General features: G+C 49.2%; 1 protein-coding gene across 8 annotated transcripts in view; it reads right to left on the bottom strand.

The window, feature by feature from the left end:
- Window positions 1-15,442, bottom strand: part of DOP1B (DOP1 leucine zipper like protein B) — a 131,178-nt gene that overhangs the window by 12,722 nt on the left and 103,014 nt on the right. For 6 of the 8 annotated variants that reach the window (XR_011568658.1, XM_070796656.1, XM_070796677.1 and 3 more), the window contains 7 exons: window positions 15,299-15,365; window positions 12,813-12,957; window positions 6,354-6,439; window positions 6,025-6,134; window positions 5,735-5,881; window positions 4,106-4,167; window positions 3,467-3,595 (listed from right to left, as the gene is read on the bottom strand). Coding sequence is in view for 7 of the 8 variants with exons in the window: in XM_070796656.1 (XP_070652757.1) it covers window positions 3,467-3,595; window positions 4,106-4,167; window positions 5,735-5,881; window positions 6,025-6,134; window positions 6,354-6,439; window positions 12,813-12,957; window positions 15,299-15,365 (746 nt within the window). In the remaining variant the exon portion in view is untranslated. The remainder of the gene's footprint in view (window positions 1-3,466; window positions 3,596-4,105; window positions 4,168-5,734; window positions 5,882-6,024; window positions 6,135-6,353; window positions 6,440-12,812; window positions 12,958-15,298; window positions 15,366-15,442) is intronic. The other 2 variants (XM_070796671.1, XM_070796684.1) reach the window with 1 other exon arrangement.

Below are 15,442 nucleotides of genomic sequence, written 5' to 3'. Positions count from 1 at the left end.
CCAGAGGAGAAATACCAGGCTTTCCCTATTCCTACCTCTTCTGATCAGGTCTTGACTATCCACTATGGTGTACAATTATTTAGACCCTTCTGGATTGTCTACTCCCTTGACCTCATGGCTCCAGAGGCCACTCAGTGACCCAAGACTGTCAGAGAACACTCTGAAACCCACCACTACAGCACCGCCAGGGAGTTCCACTCTATTTTTTCAAACAGGTAGTATTAAAACAAACAAACAAACAAAAAAACAAAAACAAAAACAAAAAACCACCCTTGAGTTATCCAAAGTGGAGGGTATTTATTTGGAGAAATTCCTCTTTCTCCAAGGGCTCCCAAACATTTCCTACTTAAAGTCAGCATGAAGGTGACCTTCATATACATATAAGAAAGTAAAAGTGAAGTCGCTCAGTCGTGTCTGACTTTGCAACCCCATGGACTGCAGCCTACCAGGCTTCTCCATCCATGGGATTTTCCAGGCAAGAGTACTGGAGTGGGTTGCCATTTCCTTCTCCAGGGGAATCTTCCCGACCCAGGGATTGAACTCGGGTCTCCCGCATTGCAGGCAGACGTTTTAGCCTCTGAGCCACCAGGGAAGCCCCCATATACATATATGCCATATATAAAAGTACCATATATAATGTATATACTATTCTGTGGCCCCCTACTTCCCTCCCCATCTCATGATCTCTCAGAAATTGAATGTTTACATCCTGCCGTGGTCAGACCCTCCACGCCGCTGGTTAAGGAAGGTCACTGTCTGTGTTCTTCTTGCTCTGTACACTGAACAGTGTCTCTCCAGCCCTCTGGGGCTCGCCCCAGGCTTTAGGAGAGAGTCTGATGGGCGAGAAGGCGGACTGCCCGGTGCACTGGCCACCGCGCTCTGCTTCTGGGACAGGGGGCTTGACGCTGCCCTTTCAGGCCCCTGTCCCAGGGCCAGGTGCATAAAGCACCATCCCAGATGCTGCCCGTGAACCACAGGAAACGTGGTTCCTGTCGCTCTTCCTCGCTCCCAAATCCTGTAAGGATGCCACAAAATTCAGCTCTGACTCTGCTCTGAGCTGAAGGCTTTGGGGGGCTGCCACCGTCTTCATGGGCATTCCTGGTCACCCTCTGATCTCATCAGCCTGTTAGTACTTCAAGTAAGGACCTGTCCTATCTGAACATTCGCTTTCACACATTGTAGGTATTCAGGATGTTATGGCATGAACATCTCCATGATGCGCTTGACGTTGCAGAAATTATGTCAGCTGAAGTATAAGATGGTATTTTTTATTATTGCCAATGTAAAACACTATCATAATTAATACCTGGGAAAGCTGTTAATGTTTTGGCCTAAAATCATTAAGACCTTTCAAATGGTTAATCAAGTAGGGACGTGGACTGAGAACTAGGAGTACTAATATTTAGGAAAAGCATATACTTCGTGAACTGACAGATATCTACATGAAAATTTTTAGGAGGGCAGCATTAAGAGATCTATTGCATAATTCTATGTGGAACAACCTGAATGCCCTTCCACTGGTGACCGGGCAAACAACTCACAGAATGGAACACTGTAGATAAACAAAAAGGAGTAACTCCGGGTAAGTACAATAGCATGAAGCCAGGCTCAAGGGCTCTACACTGTCTAATCACATTCACATTCTGGAAAAAATGAAACTACGCGAGCAGAGAGCAGATTTAGTGGTTGATGGGGTCAGGGGAGGAGATGACTTCTGAGGGGCAAGAGCAAACTTTCAGGGGTGATGGAAATGTTCTGTATCTTGACTGCAGTGGTGGTTACATGACTGTGTGTGTTTATCAAAATTCACAGAACTGTACAGCCAGAAGGGTGACTTCTACTGTACGTAAGGTGTCAGTCACTTAGCTGTTTCTGACTCAGCGACCCCATAGACTGTAGCCCACCAGGCTCCTCTGTTGATGGAATTCTCCAGGCAAGAATACTGGAGTGGGTAGCCATTCCATTCTCCGGGTGATCTTCTGGACTGAGGGACTGAACCTGGGCCTCCTGCACTGCAGGTGGATTCTTTACCATCTGAGCCACTGCTGCTGCTGCTGCTAAGTCGCTTCAGTCGTGTCCGACTCTGTGCGACCCCGCAGACGGCAGCCCACCAGGCTCCCCCGTCCCTGGGATTCTCCAGGCAAGAACACTGGAGTGGGTTGCCATTTCCTTCTCCAATGCATGAAAGTGAAAAGTGAAAGTGAAGTCGCTCAGTCGTGTCCGACTCTTAGTGACCCCATGAACTGGAGCCTACCAGGCTCCTCCGTCCATGGGATTTTCCAGGCAAGAGTACTGGAGTGGGGTGCCATTGCCTTCTCCGTCTGAGCCACTAGGGGAAGTCATCTTTATTGTATGTAAATTATACCTTAATAAACCTGACCCTCCCCCAAAATGACTGACATCATCATAATTCTAGTATTTATAAAACTGTTTTTACACTAGTACTCATGATATTTAACATGATCTTGAAAGGTTTTTTTTTTTTTTTACTTCATTATATCTTGTTTAGGCTATGAGTAAAACACATTTCTATTTGAGAATTCTTTCATATCTTGGAGGAGGGTGAATTAGAATGTTCATCTTAACATTTCATAAGGAGGGGAAAAAAACCCTTCAAAGTCATGTGTAATATCCACATTCATTTTTTTAAAAAGGATTTTTGATGTTGACTGTTTTTAAAGTCTTTATTGAATCTCTTGGGCTTCCCAGGTGGCTCAGTAGGTAAAGAACCTGCCTGCAATGCGGGAGAAGCCGGAGATGTGGGATTAATTCCTGGGTCAGGAAGATCCCCAGGAGGAGGGCATGGCAACCCACTCCAGTATTCTTGCCTGGAGATTCCCCGTGGACAGAGGTGCCTGGTGGGCTGCTGTCCACAGGGTCACAAAGAGTCGGACACGACTGAAGCAACTGAGCACAGCACAGCATTGAATTTGTTACAGTATTGCTTCTGCTTTATGTTTTGGTTTTTTGGCCCAGAGAGATGTGGGATCGTAGTTCCCTAACCAGAGACTGAACCCCGAACCCCTGCTCACCACTGGACCACAAGGGAAGCCCCAGTCATTCATTTTTGAGGCAGATAAAGGATACTGATAGGGTGAAGGAGAGGAAAAAACTGCTAAGGAATAAAGGCGCTCCTCCACAGTCTTGCTCCTTCACTAGCCTCCGTTAGCACTGCACCCTCCAAGTGTCTGCACTGCAGGAGGGATCTAGCAGGAGACAGTGCTGAAGAAGTATGGCCAGACTTTAAAAATGACCTGATAGATTAACAGCATTATAGTAACTGATTTTTAAAACAAAGTTCCTGATTTACCAAAGTTCTTCTAGGACTGCCCCCGTGGAACGCTCGTCTAACGCTGGCCCATTCTGCCAGCATGTGCTGTGGGCCCCCCTGGTCTCCAGCCATTTTGGCCACTCTGGACCTGTCTGTGCGGGGAGGGGGCTTGGAGGGGAGGGGGGGCCTTCTTACCTTGGATTAGAGGAAGGTAAAGGTGGTATTGATCAAGTTCTCCACTGAAGACAGCAAACGCCTGGCGCTTTAGCAGCATGGCTTTCTGCTCAAAACTGGAGAACAGTTTTAAAGAACTGCTCTGCATGCCTGGAATAAATACAGCAAATACGTTTCACTTAGTGAGAAACCTACAATGAGAGGTAAGTGATGAGAAATTCACACAAGTGTTCATTCCTATCTTCCCTGGTGGAATATGGTCTTGATTAAGGGCATGTAGCTATTATCCAAATATTTAAAATTTATGGAAGTATTTATTTCTTGAGTGATGCTTAACTATAAGGTATTTGAAGACGATCGGCAGTATAGAAAAGTACTCCTAACAAATTACGGTCACTTTATCATTGCTTTCAAAAGTATTTTCTCCATTATAAAAATGCAAAAATGGTGGTGAGAGGCATTCTTGTCAACCGACTGGAACCAGAAAGGTTCATTCATGGAGTCCCGGCAAATCCTATGCATCACAGTATAGTTTGTGGCTGAAACTGCACCATAAAAAGTTTGAGCCACGTTCTGAAATGTGGTAAAAGCTCATTATGACCAAAAGGCATCGGTCCTTTAAAGTATGACTTATGTGCACATTAACACAGAAAAACTTACTCATTAGATCTTTAAACATAGTTTTCTCATGAGTCAGAAGATGGTCAATAATGGACTTCCAACTGGATATTAAAAAAAAAAAAAAAAAGCAAAGTTAAATATGCAAAGGGTGACAGCCCAGTCAAAAATATCAAGGGAAAATAACATGTCCCTTTAAGATTAAAGACTGCTTTCTGAAAAGTTAGTGAAAGGGATGAATAAGGAGAAACTAAGCAGAAGCTCTTCATTTATAACCTTAATATAGGGAATAAATAACAGGGAGTAATGAATAATTCCCAGACCACCATAAAAGAAAGCACTTGTGTCAAAGTCCTTTGGCTTTTGCAAAAAAAAAAAAAAAAAAGAAGTGTTAGTCACTCCGTTGTATCTGACTCTTTGCAACCCCATGGAGCCCATCAGGCTCCTCTGTCCATGGGATTCTCCAGGCAAGAAAACTGGAGTGGGTTGCCATTCCCTTCTCTGGGGATCTTTCCAACCCAGGGATTGAACCCGGGTCTCCTGCATTGCAGGCGGAATCCTTTACCATCTGAATCAAAGGGCTTTTGCAAGGGTTGCCCTTAAATGTGTTTGCACAGATGATGTCCTTACACTTGTGTTGAGGAAGGGCAGTTGGGGCCCTGAAGACAAATATCACTAGTTTTCCTCAGACTCTCCCACGGTGCAAAAGGATTACAGGGTGAAAGTCAAAGTCGCTCAGTCGTGTCCGACTCTTTGCGACCCCATGAACTATACAGTCCACAGAATTCTCCAGGCCAGAATCCTAGAGTGGGTAGCCTTTCCCTTTTCCAGGGGATCTTCCCAACCCAGGGATTGAACCCAGATCTCCTGCATTGCAAGCAGATTCTTTACCAGCTGAGCCACAGGGAAGCCCAAGGATACTCGAGTGGGTAGCCTATCCCGTCTCCAGCGGATCTTCCCAACCCAGGACTCAAACTGTGGTCTCCCCCACTGCAGGCGGATTCTTTACCAACTGAGCTACCAGGGAAGCCCAGGAACACTGGAGTGGGTAGCCTGTCCGTTTTCCAATGGATCTGACCGACCCAGGGTGAAAGCTGTGGTCAAAGAAGCTGACCAGTGCGACCCCTGCTGTTAATAAAGACATGTTCAGCCAAGCCACGGGCAGAGTTATGAGTGGTTCTGCTGACCTCCGAGTAGAAAGCGCAGTCAGTTCATCCTGATTCTATGCATCTCTGCTGCCCACGCAGAGGCAGGTGGCTGCACGGTCTCAGAGACGACTCGTGGAGTGCAAGCCCAGAAGTGGGGGGAAGGACCCAGGAGGGTGACCACAGAGCCCTGACGTCTCAGTGCTGGTCCATCATCTTGTGATTACAAGACAGAGCAGCACTAGGCCAAGTACAGCTGGAACCCCTTGTTATGCTCTTTAGGAATAATAACAATTCTTCTCTTGATTATTAAAAAAAAAAAAAGGGCACCTGTGTCATTTTCAGAAGACTTCAATTCCTTCCCCGGAAATACACCGTTAACCTGCGAGGGATGTCCTAAGATTTGGGATGATAATACCTAGCTCTGCTCACCATTTCAGGAATGGGAACTAATTGTAGAAACCCACACACTTTGCTACTTGATGGTTCCCGGCCCGTTTTTTTTAATCAGGATGGTGTTTCTTACTGCACACAAGCCGTGTCCATCTGGAAGAAGGCTGGATCCAAGAATAACTCCAGGGCTTCTTTCTTCCAGGCCCGTTTGGTATAGGCATAACCGCTCAGAGAACTCAGCAGCTGGGCGCCCGCCCGGAAGCTGGGGGCGTTGTAGGCGCTGCAAGGGGGTGGGAAGGGCAAAGGGTCAAGGTCAGAGGCCGAGAGGAGCCCTGTTGGATGCGTTTCCCATTAGCCATCTTCCCACACCTGGGCAGGAGTGGGCGGGCTTGGGGGGTTACAGAGAGGTGGTGGCAGCCATACCTGTGATTGCGTAGGTAAGGGAAAACATAGTGAAGCAAACGTGAGATCAAGGGCACCGCTTTCTCCTTCTCGTCACTTCGGTAAACCATGTCCAGGAGCGATGCCAGGACCTAGGAGAACAGGAATCGGAACACAGGACTCTCCTAAAGGAAGCGGGAATGTGGCCACAGACAGCCTCGCAGGGCAACCCCATGGGGCAGCCAGAGGCCCAGGCTGGCTTACCAGCTCAGCCGGGACGGTGCAGCCCGAGCCCCCAGCCTCTAAGAATGGACGCGCCCCCGTGAAGCCTCATTCCCCCGGCGGGGATGACGAGGCAGATGCGTACTCACCTCTGCCAGGAGGGACAAGGCCTGCACGCTGTACACTGAGGGTGCAGAGGCGGACACCATCGCTGAGGTGGCGGCAGCAACATCTGCTGAGAGAGGCATTTGTGTTTTAACTGTGATGGATGGGGGATGTGCCCACTGGCCCAGTGGTTAGGACGCTGCAACCTCACTGCTGGGGCTGGGGGTCACTCCCTAGTCAGGGAGCTAAGATCTCGCAGGCCGAACAGCCAAAAAAAAAAAACAAACTCAAGATGGATTGGTCACCATCCGTCCATCTTATGCCCCCAAAGCATCATGTGAACGTGAGTCACGAGTCTCCACCTTTCACGCTGATTACGCGTGTAAGTATGTGTCACATATTCTTCTCTTCTCACGTGTTCAGTTTCAGCAACTGAAAACCTTTGCTTAGCACCAGCTCACCATCTTCCTCCCTGCTTCTCTTCCCATCATCATTCTTGCAACTTCAACATCCCCTTGGGTGGCGCCTGTCACCCTGGCCTCTGAGCTGCGCAAGTCTTTTCAGCGATCTTTTTATTTTGCTGCAGCTCAGCCAGCCACTGTCACCGTCACACACGTGGCTGCGCCAGCTTCCCAAATCTCCATCTCCGGCCTCCTGTCGTGACCATGTCTTATTCCACCTGCTCGCTTATTCCTGGAATGATGCTATGACAGCTTCCTCCAGCCCCTGCAATTCCCCACCTTAACTAGCCATCACCCCCCCAAGTCTTCGCGTCTTTTCCTCCCCACCCATACCTGTGGTCCATCAGCCACCTTGAGAGCATTCTTCATTCTTTTTCTCCTGTCTCCCTCCTGAAGCACTCACTCAGAGGCATGCAAAGCTTGGCTAAACCCAGCGATTGCCTAGTTCCACACAGCAAAATGCTCTGGAGAAATCAAACCACTATGAACTAGATCTCACTCTATTTCATGACCATGAACCTCAAAAAACACCTGATGCTACTATACACCTTCCCCGTGAATCTCAGCACTATGCTGGCTTCCTCACGCTCCAACCTAATCCACCTCCTCCCTCCAGAGCCACCACCATGTGCACCTTCTCAGCTGGCAGCCTCACTTCAAATCTCATTCAGAAAATGAATGTAAACAAATGCGAACTCCCTCGGTTTGGCCCCAGGCGTTATTAATCTAGAACACTGATATCTGTGTTCTCTGCCTTGTCTGTTTGATACACATGTTCCTGGCTCTTGTCAAAGAACAGTAATTCCATTTACCATGTTAACCCTGGCCCTTTGGCTGTAAAGAGCTGATGCTGGGAAAGACTGAAGGCGGGAGGAGAAGGGGACGACAGAGGATGAGATGGTTGGATGGCATCACTGACTCGATGGACATGAGTTTGAGTAAACTCCGAGAGTTGGTGATGGACCGGGAGGCCTGGTGTGATGGGGTTCATGGGGTCTCAAAGAGTCGGACATGACTGAGCGACCGGACAGATGGCCATGAAAAACGTCACTTTCTAACTATCCTTTCACCTTCTGGTCTTGATTCCTACCGCTCTGCTGCACTGTTCCATCACCATACAAATATGCTTCGACGAACTCTAACTGAAAAATAAGCCAAATAAACGATATTCTTTGGTCCCTAGTACTACTTCATTAGGACTTCCCTGATGGCTCAAGTCGTACGGAATCTGCCTGCAGTGCAGGGAATGCAGGTTTGATCCCTGGGTCAGGATGATCCCTGGAGGAGGAAATGGCAACCCACTCCAGTATTCTTGCCTGGAGACTCCTGTGGACAGAGGAGCCTCTTGGAGAATTACGTTGGCAAGTGGGGAAGGCAGCATAGCACCGAGGGACATTGCGGGGATGGGGGCGGTTCTCTATGGGGCTTCCCTGTAGCTCAGTTGGTAAAGAATCTGCCTGCGATGCAGGAGACCCGGGTTCGATTCCTGGGTTGGGAAGATCCCCTGGATAAGGAAATGGCAACCCACTCCAGTATCCTTGCCTGGAGAATCCCCTGGACAGAGGAGCCTGGTGGACTATAGTCCACGGGGTCACAAAGGGTCAGACACCACCATCGCTCTGTAGTAGGGTTAGCATATGGGCTGCAGTCCATAGGGTCTCAAAGAGCTGGACACCACTGAGCATGCATTCAGTACTTCATTCCTGTCCCGCTGATGATTAAGCCTCAGTGGGTTATCAACACCCATGGCCAGGTCCTTCTCATCTCAGTCCTTTATGCCCCTTGATCCCAGCATGCCATGACCCCCAGCCGGGTCCAGAGAGCCTGCGTCCTTATCTCACACTGCTTCTCAGCAGCCTTCTCACCAACCACGAGTGTGCCTCCTCCCTCCTTCTGGAAACACTCTCCTTCATAGTTTCCATGACTCGACATTTTCTCGGTTTCTCAACCTACCCCAGTGACCTTTCCCGACTCTTTCTCAGACCATCTCAAGATTTAATATGGCCATGCAAACCCAGGCTCCATTTCCCGCCCCCCAGATGTTCCTGCAAAACCCGAAGTCACCCTTGAGTGCCTTTCGGTGACTCCCGCGTCCCAGTCCATCAGCCGGGGACCCTGCCCTCCCACCAGCCCACTGAATTCTAGCGCCCATGCCTCTGATTCAGTGTCAGCTGCGCCTGAAGCACCACGAGAGCCTTCTGTCTGAACCTCTGGTTTCTGTTGTGGGTGGCTGCGGCCCATGTTGCTCCCAGCCGCCACACTGATGTTTTCTGAAAACTCAGTCTGATCCTGTCACTGCTCCAAAAGCTTGAATGGCTTCCCGCAGCAAGCGGGCAGACGGCCAAGCCCCGAGGCGAGCTCAGCCTCGAGCCCCATGGCCCTCCTCCCCCGCGCTCTCTCGGACCTCGCCTGACTGCTCGGTAGGCTCCCAGAGGGCTGGTCTCGAGGTTTCTCGGTCTCAGCCCACTCCCAGCCCAAGGGTTTGCCATCCCTGCCCCCCCACCCTGGGAAGCGCCTTCTTAGGTCTCTGCATGCTCGCCTTCTTATCTTTTATTTTTGGCTGTGCTGGGTCTTTGCTGCTGTGCACGGATTTTCCCTAGCTGCAGCAACTGGGGGTTCCTCTCTGTTGTGGTGGGCTTCCCTGGTGGCTCACATGATCCAACTGCCTGCCAGGGAGGAGACCTGGGTTCTATCCCTAGGTCAGGAAGATCCCCTGGAGGAGGGCATGGCAACCCACTCCAGTGTTCTTGCCGGGAGAAATCCATGGACAGAGGAGCCTGGCGGGCTACAGCCCATGGGGTCACAAAGGGTCAGACGTGACTGAGACACTAACACTTCTCGCTTCGTTGCAGTGTGCAGGCTTCGGCAGTTGTGGTGCACAGGCTTAGTTGTCCTGAGGCAGGTGGGCTCTTAAGCTCCCTGACCAGGGATGGAATCCCTGCCCCCTGCACTGGCAGATGGACACGCAACCACTGGACCACCGAGGAAGTCCCCGCCCACCCCACTTTATCTTTCCTTTCTCTGCACAACTGTCAGTTCTGTGGGCGACATGTTCTGTAACATCTACAGTGAACCCTGCCCCACTCCCATTAAAAAAAAAAAATATATATATATATATATATATATATAAAAATTTGGAATGACTTTGCATTTCCAGAAGAACTTAAAGATACCTTTGTTAATTTACTCTGGACCATCACCTTCCATGTCACCCCCACAACAGCAGAGACCCTGTTCATTCTGTTTGCTGCTGGAGCACCAGCGTCTAGAACACGGTGTGTGGCACACACCAGACTCAAATATACACGGAAGACCCTGCATGTCTGCTGCATGCATAAAGACTCCAAGCCGAAAAAAGCACATCATTTGAAGCCTCATTCTGTTTCATGCTTGATATGGCCAGCATCCTTAGTTTGTTCAAGACTGAAATAAAAAATAGTTATGATCCAGAGACTCTTTTGATACTCTACAGTTTGCTAATTATAATTAGTTCAGTTCAGTCGCTCTGTCGTGTCCGACTCATTGCGACCCCATGGACTGCAGCACGTCAGGCCTCCCTGTCCATTACCAACTCCAGGAGTTTACCCAAATTGCTCATTAAGAAGCCTGCAAGTCATTTCTGCTTTGAAATTCTATGATTTTTTTTTTCTTTTTATGTTGCACTGTAGGGTCTTGGTTGCCCAACCAGGCACCAGACCCATGCGTCTTGCATTGGGAGCGCCGAGTCTTAACCACTGAACCAACGGGAAGTCCTACGATTTCTTTTCTTAAATAAAAAAATCAGATAATTATTTTACTACATTACTGTCTTGAGGTTAAATCTAACGACGGCAAAAAAGTCAGGCCCAGTAACATTTGACACAGTTCAGCTGAACTGTTGGTGGCTGTTCAGTCGCTCAGTCATGTCTGACTCTCTGCGGCCCCACGGACTGCAGCACGCCAGGATTAAAGAGGCAGTTTAACCCTTACACCGCAAACTATGGCACAGTAACTGAGAGCAAAGGAGTCAAGGAGAGGCACAGACTCTCCTTCCCTGGAACCACACCTATAATCAGAGCCATAGCCTGAGAAGACATAATTGTTGGTTTACATTAGCAAACGATAGCACACTAGCTTCAGGATCTTCAGTACAGAGTAAAGTGCAATTATTTTTCTTACGTAAACCGCAAAGCTAGCTGTCAAATAAATACGGTGGAAGTGATGGAACGGGGCACCATGATTTAAACGTCTGTCCAACGCCATCCCTTCTCCTCCTGGGAAGAGATGCCCCTCTTGGGTGGGAGACCGCTTCTCGGGGCTCCAGGACATGAGCCCTTCCTGCCCGCTACTGGGCCAGCCGCAGACCAGGAAGAACCAACCAGAACGCCCGCACAAGATTTGATGAACTGCGTCTGAACACCTGGTTCCCACTCTGCCCTCAAAACCAGACATGGAGAGCACGCATGGGCATTTCATGCGTGTGAGCCAGAACTCCCTGTGCTGCTGCGCTTCTGTCCTCCTGGAGTGGGTTTCTGCTACTTGCAAGAGAAAAGAGCCCAGATTTCTTGACACGCCATCCTTTGTACGTTAAAACCCATGGATTCAGGTTGTTTCTGCTGCTACAACAACTGCTAATGATAATGATCGAGGTCGCATCAGAATGGGAGGGAAGGTAAAGGTGAAAGTGAAGTGCAAGGCGCTCAGTCGTGTCCAGCGCTGCTGTGCCCAGCTCTTTGCGACCCCATGACTGTTCAGCCCATGGATTTCTCCAGGCCGGAACACTGGAGTGGGCAGCCTTGCCCTTCTCCAGGGGATCCTCCCAACCCAGGGATCGAACCCAGGTCTCCCACATCGCAGGGGGATTCTTTACCAGCTGAGCCACCAGGGAAGCCCAAGAATACTAGAGTGGGTAGCCTATCCCTCCTCCAGTGGATCTTCCCGACCCAGGAATCGAACTGGGGTCTCCTGCATTGCAGGCGGATTCTTTGCCAGCTGAGCTCTCAGGGGAGCCCAATTTTCTTGTCTAGTGCTGAGCAATGTCGGGACTGGGCATAGTGTCTGTGTATTAAATAATACTGAGAACTTGCAACAGTAATTATTAATACTTGCTCCAAGATATGCCTAATCCTGAAAGAAAGACTAAACCAACTAAAGCGGCTCACTTACCAAAACAAGCAGCGTGTTGATGAAGATTCACTTGTGGGCCCCCGCCTAGCACTGTGCCCACCAGTGCAGAGGTATCTGATCACTAACTCCACCCAGTACCCACCTTGAAACATCTGCTACATTCAACTCAACCTATGCCCCACAGCCCCCAACCATCTTCCCCAAGTGTCTCCTGCTGAGACACCCCTCTGACTCAGCCAAGCATCTCCCTTGCTGCAGCGGATCCAATAACCTGAGATGTGCCTGACTGACAGATTCACCCGGTGGTCTTTAGGGCACCAGCAACTGACAGTCCGCACTGTGGCATTTAATTCAGACCCCTCGGGGGTTTCTGGCTGGTCAGTGGTCCTCCAAATAAAGAGATGAGTCTCCTTTGAGAGTCTCCCGACCATTTGCCTAGGAAGTTACAACTAATGATAAGGCTGGGGTGTGCCTACTGTGTGTGACTGCCGTGATAAAATCTTAATGACCTGGGCAATGACCAAATACAAGGATTTCTGGAAGGCAGGCCAGAAATGAAATACATCAACTGCCTGACAACAGTGAGCTGGTTTACTAAGTTTTCTTTCCACGGCTCCATAAAACAAACAAACAACAAAAAAAAAAACACATGCATTCTCCCTATTCTTTACCTCACAAAGATTTCTACCACTGAGTCCATGCAAATTATCTTGGGAAGTTATCTCCCAGGACCCTCATCTAGGCTCATGGAAGGCTGAACACAGTAGCATGGGTCACTTGGAATCCTTCCAGTGGAATTCTACTGTTCATTTTACTACAACTTATGTTTATGATACTACAACTTATTTTGTAAGAAGCAAAGCCAGATGATTTTTAATGCAGAGAGAGACCCGCAACCTGGCAGCAGGCATTACTTTCTGAGCCATATACACCCACCGTGCAAGTCTTCCTCAGCATCGGATTCTTCTAGAGAGATCTGAGGCTGGGCCTTCACTTCCAAGTTCCTGCTCAGCCAGCTGGTTTGTTCTAAGGAAGACCCAGCAATGTTCCCAACAGCTTCCAGAATTTTTTGAGTGACTTCCTGAGAGGAACCGAGAGAAAAGAGGAAAGGAAGTTAAGAGAGTCTTAAGTGCCTAAGGTAGCACCATCCGACAGAAGTATAATGCAAGTCACGGCTATGAAGCATACAGGTAATGAAGTCTTCGAGCAGCTACCTTAAAAGAAGAAACAAGTTCACAGTGTGCATCTTGATACATCCAAAGTAGTCTCAACATATAACCAATAAAAAATTATTAGTGAGCTTCGGCACGCTTCTTTGGTCTAAGTCTTTTAAACCTGATGTGTGTTTTATGCTTACGGCACGTTCAGTTCAGGCAAGCCACATTACAAGGGCTCAGCAGCCATATGTTGAGCTGTGGCTGCTCTATGGTCAGTAGGTAAAACGGATACACAGGAAGTCACAGCGGCACAACGCATTTGGCAGGTTGGATTTCTGGTTTCTTTAGGACCACGGGTACTAGAAATGCACCTTCGACGAACACGGCCAGAAACAAAACTGAGTAAGTTCAAACTGACTTGAGGGTGAAGAGCATAGGAGTGCTCTCAGCACAGAATCCGGTCAAGAAGCCGGGACACAAGTGGAGACGCGGAGCGGGTATCATGGGGTATCATCAGCTAAGAGGGGCTACACGTCCCTGACACGTAAGCAGTCCTGGCTTCTGCTGTGAGTGCAGCAGGTGTGTTCGGGCATGAAGCAAGAGTAGGTCCCTCCCTGGTGGGAGGGACGGGGGCAGCGCACCCGAGGGAACCGTCCACGGTGCACCCGGGCAGAGGGGCAGGCGTGGACGCTGGCAGCAAGGGAGATCGTGGAAGGACGGATGGATCTGGGGATGATCATGCTAAGCGAAGCCAGGCAGAGAAAGACACACGTCAGATGATAACACTGACATGTGGAATCTATGATACAACGCAACGGAACCTATCTAGGAAACAGAAAGCAGACTCACAGACACACAGGACAGACTTGTGGCTGCTAAGGGGGAAGGGGCGCAGGAGGGACAGAGCAGGAGGCTGGGATCAGCAGATGCAAACTATTACATATATAGGATGGACAGACAGAGGTCCTGCTGTAGAGCAGAGGGGAGCTGTGTTCAATATCCTGCGATGAACCATAATGGAAACTAAGAGGAGAAAGAATGCACATACGTGCAAACTGAGCCACTGTGCTGTACAGCAGACGTTAACACGCACTGCTTACGCTTCAGTAAAATAAATATGAAAAAAACATCAAGACAAGGGGTTGAGGGCTTAAGAGAAGCTGCCATTTCGAGGGCAGTGAGCAGATGGGGAAGTTGGGGTGCCTGGAAGCACTAGGAAGGGGTCAGTGTCAGGAGGGCTGGGACCCTCTGGGGTGGACGCAAGGGCCCATCGAGCTCCTCCAGCCGCCTTACTGGCCACGGCCAAAGCTCGGCCTGGAGGACTGGAGGGGACGGGGCCGTGGCAGGCCACTGGCCGCACGAGATGGAGGGCTTTCAGCTTGGCGTAGGAACTGCTGACCACGGGCTGGGCTGCAGCACGTGCGCTGGGATGGAGCTTTCCCCTCCACCAGGGGAGCCAAAGGAGTCACTGGGCTTTACGCAGAGCTCCAGAGCCTCAGGGTCTCACAAACGCCAGGGGTCACAACAGGGAGCGGCAGTATGGCCAAGGCCATGAGATACACAGCACAGTTTAATGACCTTGACTCAAAGGAAGGAAATGCAAGGGACATATGTAAATGTGCAGCTGAATTCACCATGCTCTACAGCAGAAACTAACTCGACATGTTGAGGCAACCACACGCCAACAACAAAAATACATGAATAAAAGACACTGAAAAAGAAGTTAAGGCCTTGACTCGAAAAGCTCCTCACTCGATGATTATAAAGGTTATAACATACTGGTTTTTCTCACTCCATCCTACTTATTGGCTGGGTTTCTACTCAAAGGAGATTTTCCTTCTCCAGTGGCTGAGCTTTACTTTTGCTTTTCAGTGTTTTTGAAGTTTCCCATGAGTCTGAATTGCTTTAAAAAGAAGCGGGGGAAGGTTCTAAGGAAGGGAATCTGTGTATAAAGACAGATTTACTGCTCCAGCCATGCTGAAGAGTGAGCCTGCACACATCGGGGTCCAGGAGGAAGCTAGCAGGCGCCTTGAAAATTGCAAGGTGGATGGCTCAAGGCTGACATGAGAACCATCATCTGAAGACTCTATCGAGTCCTCTGAAGACAGTGATGCAGGGAGTCAGATGTGGGAACACATGCAAACCTAAGACCTGGTTCTGCCCCATGTTTAATGTTTATCATCTCCAGTGAGATTGTCTGAAGGCGGGGGGCGGGCAATGCTCTCCTGGGAGAGGAACCATCCTACTGGACACGCACATACAGACCTGCAGATCTTTTTGGTCCTTCTTGCTCTCCAGGTTTGGAGTTCTTGTCACAAAGTCATTCAGCATGCTGTTGAGAGACAATTGGCTTCAGAATGAGAATGCTAGCAGAAAGGAAAACATACATGTTCCTGGAGAAGATAAAAA

The sequence above is a fragment of the Bos indicus genome, chromosome 1, assembly GCF_029378745.1.
Source record: "Bos indicus isolate NIAB-ARS_2022 breed Sahiwal x Tharparkar chromosome 1, NIAB-ARS_B.indTharparkar_mat_pri_1.0, whole genome shotgun sequence".
NCBI lineage: Eukaryota > Metazoa > Chordata > Mammalia > Artiodactyla > Bovidae > Bos > Bos indicus.
Note: the sequence above shows the minus strand (reverse complement) of the source record. Positions and strands in the feature narration are given on the sequence as shown.